General features: G+C 35.5%; 1 protein-coding gene across 32 annotated transcripts in view; it reads left to right on the top strand.

Moving 5' to 3' along the window:
* The window catches only part of Tomosyn (syntaxin-binding protein tomosyn), a 171222-nt gene extending 158308 nt beyond the window's left edge, over positions 1–12914 (top strand). For 15 of the 32 annotated variants that reach the window (XM_073978857.1, XM_073978880.1, XM_073978872.1 and 12 more), the window contains 9 exons: positions 5947–6063; positions 6137–6259; positions 6338–6460; positions 11216–11500; positions 11573–11681; positions 11839–11925; positions 12035–12130; positions 12218–12342; positions 12418–12914. In XM_073978857.1, the coding sequence (XP_073834958.1) occupies positions 5947–6063; positions 6137–6259; positions 6338–6460; positions 11216–11500; positions 11573–11681; positions 11839–11925; positions 12035–12130; positions 12218–12342; positions 12418–12674 (1322 nt within the window). In that variant the 3' untranslated portion in view covers positions 12675–12914. Of the gene's footprint in view, positions 1–1016; positions 1075–5946; positions 6064–6136; positions 6260–6337; positions 6461–11215; positions 11501–11572; positions 11682–11838; positions 11926–12034; positions 12131–12217; positions 12343–12417 lie in introns of all 32 variants that reach the window. The other 17 variants (XM_073978864.1, XM_073978886.1, XM_073978877.1 and 14 more) reach the window with 3 other exon arrangements.
* The last annotated feature ends 11085 nt before the right edge of the window (positions 12915–23999 follow it).

Here is a 23999-nt window from a genome sequence, read left to right as displayed (position 1 = left end):
GTAAGCCTACAACTTTTAGTTTAGTTGATTTCTGATAGGTCTTACCGTTTTTGAAAAAAATCAAAAAAACTGAAAAAGGCCACCAAAAATGACCTTTGACCCTGAATAACTTCGTTTGCACACATGGGATAGATGGGGACTTTTAAGACGTTACTTCCATTTACTTCTAGCTTTCCACTGAACTTCAGCTTTGTGGGAATTTTTGCTATTTCCCCCTTATACGCATGTCTATTTTGACTGGACTAATGTATCCGCATCGGATGTATTGAGTTCATCTTATGAATTATTATTACGACCCACACTAGTTTTCATAAGTTTAATAATGTTAACCAAATTTTAGTAGAAAAACAAAGCACACTACCTTACAATACAGCGGCACAAAAAAACAGACAAAAATCTTGTATGCTTTGAAATTTTTCTGTGACTGTATACACATGAATATCTTATAAAACTTATACAGTTTTACAATATTCTCCACTCACTAGGAAAAAACACTTCCACTTGGCAAGCGATCAATAGTCCAAAAAAACGCATTTATTTACGAGAATCGCAATAAAATATATTTTTCGTTTACAATTAGTTTTATGTACATACAATTCCTATGCATTTATCATAAAGATATAAACTACATACATATTATTAATGTTTTGTTTGTTGGAACATATTTTCGAATCGATTCAATAATCAGTGATTGGCTATTTTATGACTTGTATGATTTGTAGTGTTACCATATCATCAACATAGACCATACAAATAAGGCTTCTTATATATTTGAATAAAAAAAAAACAAATAAATAAATAAATATTGAAATTTATTTGTTCATATTGGTAAATGAATACTAATTTATTTCTCAAAGTGTTTGAAAACAGCAAACGCCATTTTATTTCAATATTTATTATTATAATAAATAACTATAATTTTTTATTATTACTTCTTCTACCTACATACTTACTATTGTTAATTTACAACTATTGTTATTATTATTGTTATATGATATTTTGTCATGTGATATTAGGTCCGTTTGCGAAAATTTACTTTTTTCATAATATTTTGTAATCATTTCTTTAAAAAACGTAAGTAATACTCGTTTCCTACTATTCTATTCTTAATTATTATTTCGCTATGAACGAAGAACATACGATGACATGTACAACACTACAAAACATAATACATACATATATAAATACATACTTACATACATAGATACATATTCCATGAAGACAACAACAAAAATACATCTCCAAATAATTATTCTGTCCAGAAATTTTAGTTACATTTTTTACGTTTCTAATTATATTGAAGATTGTTTCGTTAATTTTTGTATACATTTTTTTGATAAGCTAAGAGAGTTTGATTGATGATTATTTTATAAAAGGAACCGCGAATTGTTTATTATGGTATGGCATAGATAATTTATTGAACAATTGCGATATTTTACAGAGATATATTCACGTCACTGCAGTTAATTGTTAACATAAATTGGCTAGAAGAAACGTTTTCCTTTTGGGACCGCCTGTGCTTTTTCTGCAAATGTCAATATATTAAATGTTTGTGGTTAATTATCATCTGATGAGATTTCTAAAACTTTTCAACTTTATAGAATCCTGAATTTCAATAGATCAGTATTCAACACTCTTAAGGCCTTGACACATAAGAAGCATGGTATTCTTGCTGAAGTCATATCTGATAAAAGACTAAAGACCAAGTTCGACCTAATAAAAAGATTTCAGAATCTCATTTGAATTGGGTCGAACTTGGTCTTTAGTCATTTACCAGATATGATTTAAGCAAGAATGCCATGCTTCTTATGTGTCCAGGCTTTTATTTTATGAAATCGAAAACTGAAATGTGAAGATATTTCCATAACTTCCACAGTTTTTGAACCTTGTACCCATGTTAATGCAACACCGTCCATAAAGTACGTATGACTAATATCAGTTTTAATCTTTTATTCACTTTTAAATTTCCCAAAACAAATGATTTGAATAAATTAAAAAATTATTTTTTAAAAAATCTTGAAGATTTTTCCATGGGATCTGGATGAGTTGCAATTTATTTTTGACCATTAAATATTAAGGCTTCTTATGTATTTTCATATGTCTTCATAATTTCAAAAAGTACCTAATTTTACTTTCAAAAAAATGTTAAATCAATTTTTCTATTGGCCACCACTGTACATCAAGTTCGGACAACATCTTCGGGTACCTCCATCACAAACGTTTCCGCTTATGTACAGTTTAAGGGCTGTTCGAGGATCTTTTGGAAATTTTTACAGAAGGTACTTCCGCTTTACAGCGATATTATGTTTTTCGTAGCCATGTCCATGCTTCCTTACCCAACTAAAGTGGGTGGTGGACACGATAACTATCGAAAGAAATTACCCCTTCCCTTAGGTACATACACCCAGAGAAAACTTTACACCATACGTGGTCAAACTAACCACATCCGTTATTGACAACGAGATGTTGTTAACGGTTTCGAGAATTGACAACGTACCGTGGTCAAAGTCAGCGCGTTTGTTGTCGAAATATTAAAAATTGAACACGCATGTGCTCATCTTGACACCATTAGTGGTCAGATTTAAAAAAAAAACTGACAACAGCCTTGGTCAAAAAATGAACACGCCCGTGCTCATGTTGACACCATACAGTGTTGATTTTGAATCGACTTTTTGTCTCTCTCTGTGCGTAGTACGCACATGAAGCGGTCAGCTGTAGGGGTTTCGTTATTTTTCGGAACTGTAAATGTTCGGAAGCAACAAAACCGCGTGGAACCCATAGATTTGCATTCATTTTCCTCAGATAGAATATTAATCTTTGAATTGGAAAGCAGAAATTGGAGTTATCTTTACCATATTTACTCTTTTTTTACTGATAAAACTATCAAATGTGACTTTTTGTAATTTTCTTGTGACTTTGAACATTTTGAACACAATTCAGTATAAAATTTTGACTTTATTAATTGTTTCTACCGATTTCTCCATCATTTTTCATCATTTTACGAGACCCTAATACGCTTTTTCACCCCAATATTTGTTGGCAATGGACCCTCTCGGCCTTTATTTTGAATTATATCTAGTTCTTTATAAAAGTTTACCGCGAACAACAATCGATTTACGTAAATTTATAGGATGGTTCTATTCTGGCGAACCATGTAGAAATGGTAAAATATGCATATATTTCCATAGAGTAAATAGTACCGTTATAACGCATATGTGAAACATGTTAGGCATTAAAAATTTCGGCTACTATATACTTTACATGTCCACAAAAATATGACTAACAATTCACATTGTTATTTCTGTTGTTGAAAAATATTATGTGGTTTTGTGGCAAATGGTCGTCCACGAAACCCTTTTCTTGTAAAAGTGTTTTGCGGTGCCAACTCTATTTCGAAAACTAATTAATCGATCGTCATATATTTTCGTGGGCTTATTTAGAACATAAAGAACCATTCCTTTATCGATCGACATTTTAAAAAATATTAGAATTTACTGAAATGGTGGACCAAAAAAGTCAACATTTCAAGAGTTGGCACCGATTTCAAAATGTCATTTCGAGAAAAACAAGTTTTTAGTTTCTATGTTTCGCTTAAGTACAGTTTACATACATACAAACATAATAAATGTTTCCCTTCCAAAGCTCATATCTCAGGCAATATTGCTACTTCTAGTTTAAAATAAGACAATCAAATTTTCTTCGATTTTCTGAAATTTGCAAGTGGAGGCCACCCTTTCAGTTTGAACGATAGAGACAGTGTATTAGTAAGTTTGTATGCATGCAAGCTTTACGCTCTTTCTTCGGGTTCGGGTCGTGTGTGTGAATTACCGAAAACCTTAGTAACCAGCATTAACGGTATGTTCGGCACTGTTTTACATTATGATCGGGCTGTATGTTGTTTCTAGAACTGTATGCGATGCGATTTTTCATATCCTCCTGCATACCGCTTATTCTGTATTGGTCGTACTCCCATCATTTTGCACATGGTTCCTTCACACACGGAATCGGTGTATGTGCAAAAGTTACGGTGACCAACAGTACTTTATTATAGAGTATATAGATATATTTTAGGTAACTGTGCCTTATTTTTAACGTACTGTATTTGTACTCTATTTTGAATTAGGTGTATATGTACTAGGGTGGAGCGATTAGTATGGAAGAAAAGAAATCTGAATGGGCGCTTCGCGTTTCTAATTCTTGTAATTGTACTGAGCAAAAAAGTCCACTAGGTCATACGTTTACGGTGAAAATCAAGCTTCCACATTTTGACTTGCAGTTTTTTTTTAGAAAATTTATACATTTTTTCATATTATGTAAACGATTTGAAATGTTGCCTTATTTTCTAAAGTAAAGTTCTAGCTATAGTCTCCGATCTATAATTTCTCTTAACATATTACTTAGAAATAATGTTCTGTGCCAAGGGACCGAAATTTCGCTAGTGTTATTCAATATTATATTTATAATATTTATTAGTAGGAATGCATTATTTTGCAAATGTTTGCATGTCCGCCTTGCATAGTGAACGTCTGGTTTCGATTTCAGACAACAGCAACAATTTTCAGCGATTGCAAAAACACCTCAGCGTATTGTTGGCTTGCACTTTCTGCCGCTTAAAAATGTTCTATAAAAGGCGACGTTAGGCACCCCGCTCGGACTCGATGTTAAAAATAGAAGTCCCATATCATCAAACTATATGTATGTAGAATCAGGGTTTACTCATTGATGTGAGAGACTTCTCCTCTTGTCTTTTAAAGGATGTTCGTGGGAAATACTTTTTTTCTATTACAAATAATTTTAACAACAATTGTCCAAACCAACCAACCAACTTGTTCTATTTATTGCACTTCTATCGTCAGATCGCTGGACAATACATATACATATCAAAAATAAATAAATAAATTAACAGGGTTTAACTCAAATATTGTGATATGAAATTTTCAACGTTTAGTTTTTGACAAAATAATATTGTGTGGGTAATGTGGGATCAATCGTAAAAATTCTCTAACATATGTACGTACGGCTAAAACTGAACATTTTAAAATTAATGGTGTGGAAGCTGTCTTTTTACTTTTTTTGGAAATTAATGCTGTGTTCCAGAACGTGCAAGAATCTACTATTTCTGAATTTTTTTACGAATTTATAATGGAAACATCAAAAATAGTAGACTCTTGAAGTTTCTGGAAGCGTATGTTTTTAGAAATTTGCTAGCATAAAATACTTCATTTCATCGTAGACGAGTAATAAAAAGGTCCTACGACAGTGCTAAATGCTTTATTAATACATTTTAGTTGGAACGATTTTTCAAAATGTATTTAGGTTTTTTTCCTAAGAACATTTCGAGAAGGGCCATTTTATTCAATATCTTTTGACATTTTATATTCAATATAAATATAAAATCAATTATAAGATATGAACTTTGAATTGAAGTATTTCAAGGGTAACAACTAATTCAGCTGAAAATTACGTATCATGATGAGCATATGTATGTTCTGATTGAAACTGGCTTTATCGTACATATAAGGTTTGATTAGAATGACAATTCATTATGTATGTTGCTTGCATTGCATTACTGTACACTTTAACACCTAATTGAACAATCAATCACTCACTCCAACCTTTCCTCTCACCTTTATCTCGATCTCTCCCATTATGCTAAAACTAATGTCTATGTAGTCACACCACCCACGGTACACTCTTTCAAATTCATTCATTTCATTTCCAGCACACACATAAACAAACAATTCTTCTTAATCGCATCACTACAACGTATCAACTCTAATCCTTTCACAACAACTTGTATCTACCCTCACATATCAGAAAAAACTGCATCTAAACCTCATCAATTCAGCCATAGTAATCATGGTCATCTCATAACACACATAATTCAAAGAACATATGCATAACTTAATATAAGAATTATTGACTAATTTTAAATGATAATTTCAGAAAAAGTTGACGGATCATTCTCAAGATCCAGATCCTCGTCGATGTCGAGCATAGACATGTCTTCCGCAGAGTCAGTTACCTGTTTGGCGTTCATCGAAAGTTACAACAAAAGGAATGGTATGAATTGTGTATTTTTTTTTTTTTTTTTTTGTAATTCATATTTGTATACCCACTCACGTTCTATTTAAAGACATGCTATCCGTAGTCCCAACATTGTGGGTTGGTACTAGTTTTGGTTCCATCTTAACGCTGGTCGTTTCCATGCCAGAACGTGAAGTAAGAAAATCTCAACCAGTTTTGGTCACAATAAACGGTAAGTTGTGCCTTCCGGTTTTTGTTGTTGATGTTGTTTAACTAAATCATTTAAAATCTCTTTCTTTGACACTTATAGGCGGTCCAGTTCTACGCCTAAAAGGTGCAATAACATCAATGTCATTTTTGGATGCTTTTGGCACAATAATACCATTTTCTTCTGAACCATGGCGGGATGATAGTAGAGATGCCAAAAAAGAACGTAAGTCTGATGTTTGACATTACAATTAAAGTACAGTACACATTGTCAGTTTTGAATGACGATTTTTTGCAATTATCGATAACTGTCCAACCGTCCAGCAACCACAAAATTCTAAATTAAGTTTTTTGACGTTTAACATAGTTTTTTGCAGATTATTATTTTTTTGAGACTCTCCAGATATTCCGCCACAGTAATAAATCTAGACTAACAAGACTTAAATCAGTTTTCACAATGTAAGAAAATGTCAAATAACCCAGCATTCCTATTACAACATAATTTGCTTCCTATACAAATGTAGATAGATAATGGAAAATTTTCAAAAACTCAATCAGAAATGTCAAAATCAACGTGTCCAAATATGGTGATAGTTTCTAATCGGCCAAAATTGTCTAGCAGAAAAACAAAGGAGCTAGAGTTAGTCATCGCTATTTTTGTTTAGATAAAAGCGCAATTTTTTCTAGTTTTTGGAAAAAGGGTTCGTTTTTTAGCGAAAAATGGGAAAAAGTACTAAAGTACCATTTACGATTCCAGGTTCTGGAATATAACTATAATTAGAAGTATACGTTTTGAATATCCACATATTAGATTTTAATATATTTATAGTGTTTAGTCCTTTATTCAGTTTATACAGACATAAATTGGCAATTTTTGTTCTTTATGGTCAAAAAGCTTCATTGGAAAAATGCTCTAACTGCCGCTTTAATATTGATGGCATGGTTTTAGTTTAATGCACTAAAAATACATAATTTTATAATTTCGGTCTATATTGTACGCATAATGCAGAATTCGAAAATGTTCACTCCTCGGCGAAAAGTAATGCATTATTGTTATACCCACCCAGGATGAATAATAAGAAAAATGAAGAACGTCCAATGACTAGGTCAATATGACATCACTTAGAAAAACCACACAATAGAGTGGTAGTGGTAAAATAAGTCAAAAACCTTGGAATTGTCTTTAAATGGCAAAACCACTCACATATTTCTGCTAGAAAAGTATTTGGAATGCTAAAAAATATAGTTCATTCATTCCTGCTACAGGAAAACAATTTTGATAACACAGTCGAAAAGTCATAACCCTTTTGTATACACAATTGTTTAATTAATACCTGTCCGTGTACTCGATAATTTGTACTAATTATTACCAATGCTTTGAATTTTGACAGTTGTTTAATGGAGAAGTTGGTAAAAAAATTGTTTCAGCAACATTTAGTAAAAATTATCGAGTACAAGGACAAACCTTTCATGACACATTAATCTTGTTGTATAGGATATAAATAAATATATTAAGAAAAATATTCGCGCAATATTGTCATTAAAGTTGCCAAATGCACTATACACCTAAAAGGCAAAGATTTTAAGGAATATTAATTTACAAAACGATGAAATTATGCATCTGTCTATAGGTTTGATGTAAACTTTAAAAACGCCATATTTCTAGCACTACTTTCACAATCTGATTGGCTTTTTCTTTTTCCGGATTTTCGAGTAGAAAAATCTCACTAGTTTTTACACGTAGAGCACTTTCATTTAAGTGTTCGTAATTAGCAGTTACAATTTAAAAAAGTATTATTATATAACATCCACGAGTGATTTAATCATATAAAATAATTTATTTTCCTTACAATTCGTTAATCCGAACATTTTGATATTTCGGACACCGCCGAAACCTGTGGTGTAGGGATTATCGCGAATCAACTGTATATATGGGAGCAATATTCAAATCTGAATCAATTCTTACCAAAATAGGGATCGCCCTAGGGCCAAAAAATCCCCAATTTTTATGCGAAGTGGTCTAAAAATGTGACCTGTGCTTTATTTTCAAAAAGCCATGGCGAGATGCGAATCTATGCAGATCATCAAAAGGCACTGTGGGTCTATTTCGTTTCATTTTGCATGTTGCAAACTCATTCACTAAGACATAATACCCTTAGGGTATTAAAATATAGTTATCAGTGCAATCATGAATAAAAATTCCGTGCAGAATTTGTTTCCTTTCCCCAATTTTTGTATTTCCGTATTTATGCTCAAAAAGGGAATATTTTTGTCGATTCGACTTGTATACGCCATAATAAGCGAATCTAGTACTTTTCAACTTTTAGCAAATATTGATTTTAAAAGAATTTCACTTTTAAAAATTATTTTCCGTGTGGAAAATTCAGAGGGAAATATTCATGATGGCACCGTATATATTTGTTATATGTTTTTAATTAAATATGAAAGATGTTATGTAATATTCAATATTTCCTTAGTCTTAATTTCTAGCTCATTTGTTATTCTGTCAGACAATTTTGGCCGAGCAGAACCTATCAACATATTTGGATACATACATTTTGACATTTCTGATTGAGTTTTTGAACAAATTTGTATTAGAAAGCAACTTATGTTGTAATAAGAAGGCTGTGTTATAGGAAATTTTCTACGTCTTTTAGTCCAGATTTATTGCTGTGGCGGAATAATAACTAATAACATGATAATCTGCTAAGAAATCGACGTTTAACGGCAATAAACTTAATATAGAACACTTTTTGATGACTTTCCAAATTTAATTTGATGATTTTTGTCAAAAAAATTATTATATTATATATTTTTGCATATTTTGTGCATATGCAAAATATGCAAATATGCAAAAAAATAAAAAATATGAGCCTGTCATTGCATTCAGTTTTCTTCAAAACGAATTTTGGTCCAATCAGAATTTTCGTATCTTTATTAATAAAAAATATGCAAATATGCAAAATCCGATGTCTAATGATGAATGACAAAAATGAACGGCCACACTAGCAAGCAACAACAAAGCTGTCATTCAAAACTGACAATGTGTACCCAGCTTAAGAAAATAGGGATACACAGTGAAATGCTATAATCGGTTTTTCGATCATTCGGTTTTTGTGAAAAAACTAAAACTCGATTTTCGGTTAGTCGATTATTCGAGAGTGTTGAAAAAATCGACATTCGATTAATCGTTAACCGCCGAAAACCGATTATAATCGAATATAATCGACAATTTTCGTTGATGCGATCGGTGGTAGTTACATGTATAAAAAAGTTAATACAGGTAGCATTATCATGCCAGCTGATGGTAACATATTGCATTGAATTGATGTCAAATTTTGACATTTTATGTTACCAAAAACGGCAGTTGCTTTCTTAACAGTTGCGGCAGTTATTGTTAAGAAATAAATTCATAAAATGTCATGATTTTTATACATTTACCGAAAACATGGGGTATTTTGGAACCTTAATTACATTTTGAAAACATTTTCTTGGCACCCTGCATTACATGTTAATTATTCTTTTGGTCATTATTGTTGAACTAAGTGGGTTAATTTTTTATTTATCCATTAAATTTGGTCTTAAATAAGTCGACCAACTATTTTTTGCAAAAATCCGACATTTTTATCACAACTATTTGTCATTTTTTACTACTTAATGCATGAAAAGTGTTCGTTTTCTCAGTTTGAAAACATTTCCTTGGCAAACTGTATGTAGTTGATACCAAAATACTCAGGTTTTATTATTTTTTCGTTTTGTGAGCTACACTACATTTCAGTATATTTAATCCGCATCAGCCAAAGCCGAGACCAATAAAATTCCGAGAAGTGATTGATTTTTCACACACGCTTCCACCACAAGTCAGTGTCAGAGGTTGTGCGGGCTTAAACCGAAGACTACAGCAAAATAAACTGTGTTGCTTCACACTCTTCGTCATCATTATCGTCGTATAGTAAGTGGACAATACTGAAGTCTGTAGTGGAATTCTGTAACTCATTTTTTGGTTACAGACAAAAATCCAATAACAAGTTTAAATAAGAGTTGATAGCACTGTTGAACTTCTCCCTTCTCTCTACTTTAACAGCTTCTCGTTGTCCAGTCCACAGAGAGTCATGGCAGATACAGTCTGTTCTTTATCTTTTGACAACATCCGATATGCATCCATATCATCGATTTTATTATTGTATATGTATGAATTTCTGACATATTGTAGTCTTCTTAGATATAATAAGCAAAAACTAAAAGAAGTTAGAGGTATATATTCCGCTCAAAATATCGCGATTTGGCAAAAATGTTGTATGAGACTTTTGTAAAAGTTCTTGATATTGAAGATTATATCGACGGCTCCAAACAATAGTATGCTAAGTCGACTTAGCATGTTTTCAAGTTCTTTACATTTTTATATTTAACGTCCTTTAACTTAAATTCTGTCAAATTTTGGTAATGATCGGACAATCCGAACAGAAGTTATAAACAAATTTTTACTTAGCATAGTACTGAAGGTCAAAGAAATTTCCAAACTTTTAGAGCCTGTCCTGCAAAACTCGCTTTTCAGAATTAGCAAACTATTATTTGGAGGTGTCGAACGTCCTTTAACTTAAATTCTGTCAAATTTTGGTAATGATCGGACAATCCGAACAGAAGTTATAAACAAATTTTTACTTAGCATAGTACTGAAGGTCAAAGAAATTTCCAAACTTTTAGAGCTTCTCCTGCAAAACTCACTTTTTAGACTTAGCATACTATTATTTGGAGGTGTCGATATGCAATGTCACAAAGAAGCTTACTTAATAACAATTTTCTGTCGTAATGAAAAAAATTAATGAAATAACTGCAGGGGAAAACTTGCATGCATTCGGCGCGGAAACTTTTTTAACGAGAGGGGAAAAATGCAAAAAAGTTATAACCCTAATTGACATACTTGTATTTAGACTTATCGATAATAAGTGTATTATTATTGCATTTTGGTTTTCACCTACAGGAACGCCAACAAAAAGTAGCAGTCGGACAAGTCCTACATTTACACCAACAACTGCCAATACAATATCAAATACATCTGGTGGTAATGTGAGTACCAGTGCCAGTAGCAGTGGTATTAGTGGAAGCGTTAGCACCGGCCTAGATACCATAGCTGATAGACAATATATCGTAATTGCAAGCGAGAAACAAACCAAAGTCTTCGATATTGCAAATCAATGTTGTGCTAATCGCATACAATTTTCGGAAATGGATTTTGCGGTTAAAGCTAAAACTATCACAATGAAAGGTTTGTAGAAAGAGAAGTAATAATTATATAGATATATCCCATACAAATTCCAAATACCCTCTGTTATTACAGATGGAACTTGCTTAGCAACCTATCTTTCCAATGGCCATCTAATGGTACATAGTCTTCCTAGTCTAAAGTTGTTAATGGATACAGAGTTCTTACCACTTATGGACTTAAGGTAAGTTAACTAATCTGTGCACATATTGTATGTTATGTTATTGTCATTTATTTCTGTTTCCAACCCTCACTTAGTTTTACATCGTTTAATTTGTAATATTAGCTTAGGAAATTGTAACTGACATATCCAATGTTCTCATTTCTCTTCATCCGCATAGTTTTCAAACCAAATGCAAACAGGGAATTGTGGATCCAATGCTTTCCATATGGGGTCAACAAATCATTGTTCACGAAGATATAACACAGTATGTGTTATATGACTTAACCAAATAACTATTGTTACTAATTCCATGTATTCTTATTATTATTATTGTTTGTATCTTTTTTTTCTTGTCTTCTCACACAAAAATATAGAATATCAAAAATATTTTGCTTCAGTAACAAAGGTCATGGTCTGTACATGGCATCACCCACCGAAATACAAAAGTTTACAATATCGTCAGAGTTTTGGTAAGTAGGAAACAAATCAAAAATAATAAAAATTTTAATGAATTTCAATATAAAAAACAACTGAATAAATTTGCCGTCTTCTTTTAGTCAATTTATTTTAGATATGATGGGATCATTGTACACGGTTCAAGAGATGCCAGAGCAGCCAAAAGAAAGTTTCTTTAAGGGATTATTTGGTGGCGGCGCCAAGAGTTTGGACAGAGAAGAACTATGTAAGTATTCATTTGTGGGTGAGGCTAACAGAATGTCATTTTATACTATGACAATATTGCTCTTCCATATTACAGTTGGAGAACAAAGTGGGAAGGCAAATCGTTCTATTGCTAAACACATTCCGGGCCCAACACTTGAACAATTAAATCAGAGAGCTTCGACAGCAGCTTCTGAAATAAGTCGCGCCCATCTATTGGCAATGGAACGCGGCGAAAAACTTAACATGCTAGAGGAACGTGCCGAACGCATGTCCAATCAAGCTCAAGATTTCAGCGGCACAGCGCATTCATTAATGCTTAAATACAAGGATAAAAAGTGGTATCAGTTGTAAAATATCTATTACAGGAGCCAATTCTACCACAGTTATTGTAATATTGCTTTTATAACAACAACAACAAAAAGAAAAACAACAACAACAACAAACACTTTCTACTACATTAAAGTACACTTATTTAATTTCTGTTTTCAAATCGTCATGTTATTTATATATTAAAAAGTAAAATATATTACAACTACAACAAAAATGTTTTTAATAAAATATAGACCAATAAAACGTGTTACAGATTTACAATGTTTGTATTTTTAATTTTGAATATATACTTCATTTGTAGAGCGCGTTCTAACGTTACTGTTTATTAAAATTGTTGCATTCAATTTAATATATGTATGTATGTACATAGTATATGGCATACAGAAATATACCCCCAGCTTTTATCTGTAAAAATAAAACCACAGGCAGCTGAAATGTAATTCTAATCTGTTGACTTGTTACGAAGCTTGGTTTGTCTGTGGAGGGTTTATAGGCTTTTACTAGAAAAAATTAAACCATTGTAGTTGATTAAAGATTCAACACCGGCTACTCGAAAGTTAGGGTCTTCTTGAGATTACTTTCCTGCTATTTTTAAAATACATCCTATTCGTATGCTATGAGGAAAATTTGGTCTTTTGAAGGACTTAAGAAGTACCAAGCGTCAATGAATTTTCCATTAAATGTAATGCCCATAAACTTGGAGTAAATTTGTATATATACGCTGAGGAAGGCGCAAATATTTGTTTTATAACAGAATTATAATTGAAATGATCAAAAGGAAAAATGTTTAACAAATTGACGTTGAATTATATGCATTACCTCTATAGGATGGTGAATATATTAATTTCTATGTCTATTTAATCATTTCCGATGGTCTGTTCCGAACTTAACGTTGTTTTTTTACCCTACACCACATTGTAGTAAGAGGTATGTATTATGTCTTTGTGCATTTGTATGTAACATTCAAAAGAAAACGAGAAAGACCTATAGTTCCTTTTGAGTCACTTTCTGAGACGACTCTTTAGAAATAAATACTAAAAAACTCCATATTGCATTATTTTAGCACCTAGTGTTATACAATACAATATGGAGTTTTTTGAGTAGTTATTTCAAAAGGTTCCGGCTAGATCTTTATAATCAATCAGGGGCCTGATTCGATATCGAGTTGTTTCGACCTGAGTACTCAAAGTTGGGGATTGGATTGAGCATAAATTTGTGAGTAATTTCTAGAGGCCAAATTTCCTATCGTAAACAAATAAAATGAAAGATTTCTTATTGTCTTTTTGTTTAAAATGTAAAAATTATTCAGCCCTATTCTGAACATTCCCATGGGAACTGTTTCCCATGGGAGCGAAATTTCCCATTCCCACGTTTTCCATATTCTCAACGACGTGGGAACAGCAAATGATGGGAGCTGGAATTTCGAAATTCGAAATCAGTTACACCAAATTATTATAGCATACTTTTGGGGGGATGTAATTTTGTTTTGTAATACAAAATGCCTATTTGCATTGAATTCGCGGTTTTTGAATTAGATTAGCAAAGCACAACTCACTTAATTCAACAACCGTGCATTGATTTATGGATTTTTTAAGTGAATGGAGTCAACGATGTGTGGTGTTGTTCTAATAAGCACATTTTCTTCAGAATTTGCGAATTGGTGTAAGCATTTTTTTAATTAGTAGGCAAACATAAGTTTTGTGTATAAAGTAATAGGAACTTTTTAAGTTTGCAACTAATTTAAAAATTGTATGTTGATTCGGAATAATTTTAGTTAGGGGTTTAACGCGTATATCGCTAGGTTAGGTTAGGTTTGGGGATGTGTAGTCAATATATATGTATATTGACTACGCCACTCGGAGACCTTTCGGTCCATTGTGATCATCCATAAAGAAAAAAGGAGGTTCAGAATTACCTGAAAAGAGAAGAGAAAAGAAAGAAGAATAAAGAAAAAAGGGGGGGGTGTGGTTTAGAGAGTAGTAATAAATGAATTATTAATAAGAAAGAATGAAGATATAATAAAGACAGAGAGGGTGGTTTATTTGGCGATGGTGGAAAAAACTGTCAGAGAAGTAGTTACGCTTATGGGTCGCGCCGTCCCAGCCACTTTAGATTTTTGATGATGTTGTTTATGATTGTTGGTTCCATGTTTGAGTAGAAGGTTAAGCTTGGAGGAAAGCGTATTCCTGCTAATCTATACCGTTTTCGAGTTAACATCGGGCAACGACATAAAATATGCTCGATCGTCTCCGTTTCCTCCTCATCTTCACAGAGCCTACAATAGTCCACGCCATCATCCTGCCATTTGCCGATAAAAGCTCGGATGTTGCAATGGCCGGTAATGACTCCCGTCAATACCCTGATTTCTGACTTACTCAAACTTAAAAGCGAAGTTGTTCTCCTTGTTGAAAGATTCGGCCAAATGGCCCTTGACACGTTGCACCTTGGTTCATTATGCCATAGTTCCTTGGCTTGTTCTTCAAAGAACGTCTCCACCTTCCGAAAAACGTGACATATGGGTGGTTTAATAGAAACAGTGATAGCTTGACATGTTGATTGAGATCCGTGTCTTGCCAGTTCATCTGCCTTCTCGTTTCCCACAATGTCACAGTGTCCCGGTACCCAGCAGAGTCGGACAGCGTTAGTTAGGTTCGCCAAGGCAGTTCTACACTCAAGAACGGCCTCAGACTTGATATTGGGGGATTTGATGGCTTTAAGAGCCGGTTGACTATCAACGAAGATAGTCACCGGTTCAAAGATTTCAGCATCCAAACTTTTTATCAACTCTGCGGCCATTTTTATCGCGAAGATTTCTGCTTGGAAAACGCTACAGTCGCTGTTCAACCTATATGAGTATTCGAGGCAAAGCTTTTCGCAGTAGACGCCAGCTCCGGTACCTTCTTCCATCTTGGAACCGTCTGTATAGAAAGCCAGACCGTCCAGAGGAGGGTTACTACGGATCCAGTCATCTCTACTAGGGATAACGACCTCAAAATCATCAAATCTATGGATTGGTGATAAGTAGTCGCTGAATTTCCCCTGCTGATTTAAGCTAAGGTTTGGCCCTAGCTCTCGAAGAATGCATGCATGACCATAGGTGCTGTTACGCCAACGATTCAATTCATGTAGCCTTAGGGCACTACGTGCTGCTTGACCTTTGATGCTAAGTCTCGTGGGCAAGAGGTTTAGCATCGCGTTTAGAGCTGCTTGTGGTGTACTTCTAAAAGCTCCAGTTATCAGGATCGAGGCTGCCCTTTGCACCTTGTCTATGCTGCCCGAGTTCGATTTATGTCGAAGCGCATGCCACCAGACAAGACATACATAGGATAGGATGGGTCTCACCACAGTATTATACAACCAGTGTATAATAGCTGGATTTAAACCCCAACTTTTCCCAATCGAATTCTTACATGAATAGAGTGCGATCATACCTCTCTTCGTCCGTTCCTCGACGTTCCTTTTCCATCTCAGTTGAGAATCCAGGATTGTACCTAGGTATTTGGCCTCAGGAGATAGATGCAACTGCACTCCATCCAATGTTGGTGGTATGAAGTCGCCGAGCTTACGCTTTCTGGTGAACAATACCAGTTCTGTTTTCGTTGGATTTACACCAAGGCCATTTATGGTGGCCCAACGAGACAGCTTTGATAAGGCTCCTTGCATAAGCCCCGAAATTGTGGACAAGAATTTGCCAGTTATTAGTAAAACTACATCATCCGCGTATGCGACAACCTTGATGCCCTGATTGTCGAATTCCGCCAAAATATTGTTTATCACAAGTAGCCACAGCAGCGGTGAGAGTACACCTCCCTGGGGAGTACCTCTAGTTACTGTCTTCCTTGTTGTCAACTCCCCAATTTATGATCCTGCTCTCCAGCATTCTCTTTATTCAGCAGATCAGGGTTTCCGGCGTGTTGACCGATCTAAGCGAGAGATGAATGGATTCAAGTTTTACGTTGTTAAAGGCTCCTTCTATATCCAGGAAAGCCGCCAAGGTAAAGTTTGAATTCTCCATATTTCTCTCAATGAAACCCACGACCTCATGAAGAGCAGTTTCGACAGATTTACCTTTCATGTAGGCATGCTGCGAGTTGCTCAGCGAGGCAGTGTCTACAAAGCTCCTAATCTCCAGATCGATCAGTCGTTCGAGTGTCTTGAGGAGAAAGGAGGATAGACTAATAGGTCTGTAGTCTTTCGGTGCAGAGTGACTGGCTTTCCCCGCTTTGGGGATGTAAGTTACCTTTACCTCTTTCCACAGATCTGGTACGCAGGAAAGAAACAAACAGGCCCTAAAGATCTCCTCCAGAATTTGGTATATCTGCGGTGCAGCAAAATGAAGCATCGCAGGAATTACTCCATCTGGACCAGATGACTTATAGGGTTTTAATGTACTTACTGCCCACTTTATTTTGTTTCTGCTTACAACCTTATCAATGAGGCTCTCGTCCACTGACTCTTGGACTTGGAAGTTGTCACATTCAATGTGAAGGTTACTGGCATCCGTGCAGTCAGGGAAGTGGGTCTCAGCTAGAAGGTTTAGAGTCTCAAGACCTGAGTCTGTCCACGTGCCGTCCGGTTTTTGTACGATTTATACGATTCCCAGTCACTGTCAAGTTTCGTCGAGTGCGCCTTGTTGTACAACTTTTTGGTGTTTTTCCGCAGTTCGCCAAGATCCTTGTTCCACCACACCGGTTGGGATTTCTTCCCGGGATAAGTTAATGGACAGGCATCCTTATGGCAGCGAAGAAGGATTTCTGTTAGGTTGGACACCTTACTGTTAAGCTCAGCAACTGTTTCTATCCTTCCGGGGAGTGTCAGTTGATGGTTCGTCAGATCAGTGAACCTTCCCCAGTCCGTCCTTCTCGGGTTCCTATAAGGATTTTGGCGGACTCCGTCGAGAGAGATTTCAAAGTATATCCTCATATGATCCGAAAAGGAGCATTTGTTGGATACCCTCCAGTTCTTGACGACAGAATCATCTAAATTAGACAGGGTTAGATCAATGACCTCCTCCCTGTCTCTAATTTTAAAGGTGGGATCGTTTCCTATATTACATATTCTTAGATTGTAAGATAATATAAAATTGAAAATCGACTCACCTCTAGTGTTTTTGTCTTTGCTGCCCCAGTGAAAACGGTGGGCGTTGGCGTCACATCCGAGGATAACGTTACAAACGCCCAGGTTCTCCTTTAGCAGCCTGTGTACCCCTTGATTTGGTGGATCAGGGTCCTCATACGGCATGTAGATTGAGGACAGGAGAGTAGCCTTCTCCCTGCCGTTCTCCAGTCGCACCGTGCACATGTCTCCATTACTGTAATTAGATAGAAAGATTAGATTGAGGTTCTTCCTACCTACCACACAGGTCCTCACCTTGTCCCCTTCGGACGATGCGAAGACCTCGAAGTTGGCATTGTTCAGTCCAGAGACCTTATTTTTATATATATAAGGTTCCTGGACTAGAACAATGTCTACCTCTGAGTTCGTGAGGGACAGGAGTAGTTCGGCGGCAGCTGCTTTACAATGATGCAGATTAATCTGCAAAATGCGTAGCACCTGCCGCCTACCTACTCCTACTGATTTTCGCGAGGTGGAATCAGTCGGAACCGAACCCATCCTGAACCGAAGTTCAGTTTTCTCTCACGAACCTTAAGGTACTCCTCTCCTGAGGAGTCTACCGCCATCTTGATGTCCATCCCTCCATTCTCCTTACAAGGGGTGAGACTCATTACAGTCCAGTCCTTAGTAAGGAGACCTGGGTTCTGGAGCTCCAGCATCCTCAGCAGAAGTTCCTTATCCACGGTAGGTGGGGGAACCCATGGAATACCTTCCTGGACGGAATCTCCGTTATAGACACCGCAGCAATTTTTGCCCCCTCCCAAAGTTCATCAAAGCCATTAACGGTCTTCTTAAGGTACTCTTGCGAGCTCCTGTTGAGACATTTAATGACTTTAACTCCCTTGTGAAGGACTGGCGGTCACCCTGGTTCGCCTCAGTGGACACAATGGCTAAACGAAGCCGAGTCTCGAAGAGCAACCAGTGACTTTCGCGGATTTTCCCGAAGGGGTCAGCTCGGTCGATGATTGCAACTAGGAGCTCGTCATCGTTTGCCACCGTGGCCGTTTTGGCGTAGGGTTTCCTACGTCCTCGATCACGTGACTTGGTAACAGCTTTTCCTGAGGAGGTGGACGCCTTCTCAGTACTGGTGCTGCTTCCCTTGGCTTTGTGAGCAAGGACACCAGCATAGGAGTTCGCCGTGTTGACCGTCTGAGAGATCATCGTCTTCTTTGGCGAAGGCTGTGGGCCTTCTGAAGAGCGAACCCGCTTCACAGTCTTTGACTGCGAGGACTTGTTCGTCTTCTCCGAAGTCGATGGTGTCCCAGTCGATCCACCCGTCGTTACTCCCGAGTGGCTTGCGCAGGTCTTAGACACCTTCTGTTCGTCCGCTTTACCCTCATCAGTTGGGGTAGGATCCGGATTTGGGACAGTCACCTTCTCCAGTTGACTACTCTTACGAGAATCATTTGTTGTCGGATTATGCCCCGTATCCTTTTCCAGTCCTTTCTGGCTCGGGTTCGGCTTCGGAACTGCTTTAGGTTCCACCTTGCTGCCAGAAGCAGCAGGCTTCACCTCCACCTTTTTGCTTGCCGCCGCAGCCTCTATTGAGTCTTTGGCTGAAGCAGGGTTCGGGAGAAAGATTTTGTCCACCAAGAGCTCGCATCTGGGTGCATTTGGATAGATTCTTTCGAACTTCCGTATGTACTTGAGCTTGCTCTTGATGAACATAATCTCTCTCTTAGTATGCGAGCTCGCGTCCCTTCCCACGAACTTGCGCAGATACGAAGCCGCACGTTTGTAGTGCCTCGTATCTGAAGCCTCTTTGGCGGAAATTGCGACTGCGTCGGTGTCCATCGATGAGGTTTCCTTGGATTCCCCAACGCAGGCCGGAGACTCAGAGTCAGTGGCTGTTGATGGATCATCTTTAGATTCTCCATCAACATCCATTGACTCCGTGGCAATCTGTCTTTGAAGCTTAGTATCGTCTGGTGCCGATACAGGACCAGACTGGTTGCGACTTGTCTGTGGTTGCGAACCTAGGTTCACCTCTTCGACCACATCACCGTCAGTGGACATGTCGTCATGAGACCTTCTTGTTGACTCAGCTGGGATCACCGTAATGTCCAGTTCGTCGTCAGTGAGGGTGAGATTGTTGAGCATGTCCTCTGGTGGTATGGGCGGAACAAGTCTCTCCAGTTGGTCAAGGAGTTCCCTACTCTGTCTCTCTAGACTGTCCCCAATCACTTTGAGGTGTAGGTCGTCCCCGCCCAAAACTTCGGTCCTGTCAGCCGTGGACTGATTAACACCAGTTTTGGCTAAAGTATTATCCTTTTGAAAATCCGGTTCGTCAACAATATTTCGGGTTGTATATTCTGCACTGGTAGCAGTATATCGCTAGTTTTACTTATTCCTAATGATCGCTAGAACTCGTATTTTGCATATTTTAAAAAAAATTCAAAAAGAAAAATTCGGATATTTTTCTCGATTATTACATATTTCAGAAAACGTATCTCAAAAAAATAAATAAATAAAATACGTTTTTGATTGAATCTAAAACTAAAACACATGCCCTTGCAAAATTTCAAGCTTCTACGTTCAAAAATAACGATCCTATTCAAGAAAAGGCATTTCGGAAAATGGAATAGCATTGCAATAATTTAGCATATATGTATGTACGTTTGTGTGATAGTTGTCGTGTCGTTGAGGAGACTAATACGTTTTCAATAGAACGTTAGTCGTCTGATTTAAGAAACCGGAAGATTATATTACGAAAATGAATACAAGTTGTAAAGATTGTATGTATTATGGTTATTTTCCAATATATTTTAATAATTATTGCCAAAAATTCTTTTGAAATTGATTTGTTTTTACTTGCTGTGCTGCGTTAACAGAATCAACCATGACTCTTTTTCTCGTATTTCAATACATATGGTCTGTTCCAGAACTGCAAAAATCTACTAATTTTTACTACATTTTTTTTTGTTTTGTTCGATAACATAAAGGAAAATTTTTTATCGGTGTAAAACATGTTAGATTCTTGCAGGTTTTTGTATCATATAAGAATATGCAAAATCCGAAGTCTACTAATGGCATATTTTACAGTACATTTTGTATGCTTTTATTAAGCAAACACATGGCGATTATAAATATTTGCAATAATTTTGTCGTGTAGATGTCTTAAAATATGAAATTTCATAAAAATATGAAATTTCTTGAAAATTTTTTTCAAACTCCCACACTGTTTGCTGGGGAGATTTTTCCCACAAAAAGACACAAAATTCTCCCACAATTCAAGATAGAGAATGTATACTTTTTTCCCATGGGAACAAATTCCCAATTCGAACTTCATTCAGAATGAGGGGAGATGGGAAATGGGAAAAAACTCCCACAAAATTTTATTCAGAATACGAAAATGTGGGAATGGGAAAAAATTCCCAACTCCCATGCGTTCAGAATAGGGCTGATTGTTTGTTGTCGTTTTTTAGAAAAAAACGATGTTAGTAAATAATTGACAGGATTTTTTACATAATATAACAAGAGAAATTGGGAAAAGTCCTTTGTAGTCGTGTTTAGAAATTGTGATAAATTTAGAATTGATAAATTTAGAATCATTAACCAAAAAATAGTTAAAAAATAAGTTGAAAAATAAGCATTTAATATTAATACAAAGTACAATTTTTAACTGATTGCTGCTCGATAACAAAATCGGAGAGATTTTTGGAGAGTTTTGTGACTGAGAACTTGCTGATCATCTGACTTTTAAATTAATTACGAATACGAACTTTGCCAACCACACAGGCGCCATCTATAACTAAATGACGGAATAAATGAACAATTTGTTTTGTTATTCTTATATCTCTCTTCTTTATGGTAATTCCTATCAATTATTTCACATTTGCACATAAAATATGGAATTAATAACGATTTTATTAATTTTCTAGAGGTGTACGAATATGAACTTTGCATACTGTACATACTTGAGATTTTGTGAATTGAATAATGCTAAATTTATAATTGAAAAATGCTAAATGCTAAATGGGAAATTTTGCGGATAAATACAAAAAAATAATGCTAAATTTAGCTGTCAAAATGCTAAAATGGCCGCACTGGTTACGACAACGTGCAGTTTTAATCACCTGTTCAATGTAAACAACTCGAAATGTTAACATTTTTGACCATGGTAGAACAAGAAAAGGTAGCAGCAATACCCAGCTGACTGAACTGGGTTGTAGTGTTAGTGTCAAATTCCATTCGACATTTTAGCTTCGTTCCTGTACTTTTTTAATGGTAAAATGTTCAAAAGAGAAAACAGTCAAAAATGAGTTCAACGCACACATTTTTCAAAATGTACGGGAACGGAAAAATGGCAGAAACGTAAAAAAATCTGGAACAAATGTCAAAGTCGGTGTGTCAGCGAATCGGAAGCCGGCAAACATGTTGCACATTTTTGCTCGCTCAAATTTGTCGTGTAAAAAGTTTCTAAAGAGAAAGCCATTCAGCGCCATTTTTGTTCAAAGAGAAGTGAACATTTTGCAACTTTTTTGGTGTACGGGAACGCATTTCGGGGAAAAATGTTCAAAATGTGTTAAATTTGTAAAAATTTTTTAGTTCTGGAACGAAGCTTTTATGTATTTATTTCTATGTTCGATGTATATTAGGGATATATATTTTTGAAGAACAAATTTATTCATCAGAAAAAAAAACTATTTCCCATAAAGACGGCTTCATATCATTGACATGTAACCTCCTCCAGGTCCGAACGACATGCCGCACACTAAAACACCGCTTATAGAGGCGGTACAATATTTGTTAATATGTGTGGTATTTTCTTAAACTTGAAAAGAATAAAGCCCTAATAAACATGTGCTTTTTTGTTTTCAAAAGCAAATGATTGAAACATCTTCTCTTTTTTCAATGAATTACCAGCGACCCGAAACATTTTTGCAAGTATTCTACTTTCTGCGAGAAATTATGCATTTAGTGGAATGATATGGAAACATTCAAATTGAAAATCTAACGAGTTTTCATTCATGTTTTCTAAAATATTCAATCAAATGTGAAAAATTATTAGTTTTTTAAATTCCAATAATTTATAGACATTTCCTTGTTTTGTTTACATTTACGTTGACACTAAGGTTTACAAACAAAAACAAATTGCTTTGTGGTTGTTGTTCGAGTTGTATTTGTTGTAGTATTAACTTTATGTCATGTTCATACCAGCATTTGAATCACGTCGTTCGTTCTCATAATTACGTACACGAATTAACCCGTTCCCAGCAAAAAAAGTCATTACTAAGTAATGACTTTATTCAGTAAAATTTGGCAGTAACTACTTACAAATATACCGTAAAAGTCATTATTTTTACATGGGGATGTCATAGGGAGGAAGTACTTCCTTAAATATGTTTTTTAAGTACATACTTAACCACATACCGGCAGTCGAAAAGAAGCTAAAAAGCATAGTTCTATTTTTAGAAAAAATTGAGGTGAAATTATATTAAAATTCAACACTACACATTTTTTGTTTTTTTCTTTTTCATTCGATACATGCTAGTTTTGAACACACGAACTTCTGATTTGTAGTCAAACACACTACACACTAGGCCACTCGCTCGAACAGCAAGGGTTGGTTAAACTCATCCATGTACATCAACATGTTTTTGTAATTTTGTAAACAAAAAACACACATGCCGACGCTGAGCTTTGAACACACAACTCTAGAATTTGTAGTCGGACACACTAGCTCTGTGCCAACATACTCATTACTTAGTAAGTAAGTAGTATGTAAGGATGTAACTAGTTATGTGTTAACTGTTATATATGTACTGTGTGATAATGCGGAGGGTAATGAGTACTCATTACCTGGTAATGCAGAAAGTAATGACATGTACCTACCAAATTTTTGCTGGGTTCATACGACATGGTACACAATTCATAGCAACATGATTCATATTTTCATGGTTTTTGTATACTGATTTTAAAGAAAGTTTCAACCAAAATACGGGTAAAATTATTTTATATGAACTGAAAAAATATTTATCCTTCTTTCAGATATCAATTTAATATTAAATTCTATTATTTTCATTCATGTTTTCCATTTTTTCTCACAATTTTGGTGCTTTCAGTATATTTTCAAATTTTTCTATTTCAATAATTAACGAGAGAGAGACCTGCCAACATATCTTTTTGGTATACAGACATTCCGGCAGGCATTTGATATTTGTTTCTAAATTTGTACGCGAATATGAAACGATGGACAAGAAATGCAACTGCAATGGAAGAGAAAACAAA

Source organism: Musca autumnalis, unplaced genomic scaffold (assembly GCF_047663935.1).
Source record: "Musca autumnalis isolate F117 unplaced genomic scaffold, ASM4766393v1 scaffold_3, whole genome shotgun sequence".
Classification (NCBI taxonomy): Eukaryota; Metazoa; Arthropoda; class Insecta; order Diptera; family Muscidae; genus Musca; species Musca autumnalis.
Note: the sequence above shows the minus strand (reverse complement) of the source record. Positions and strands in the feature narration are given on the sequence as shown.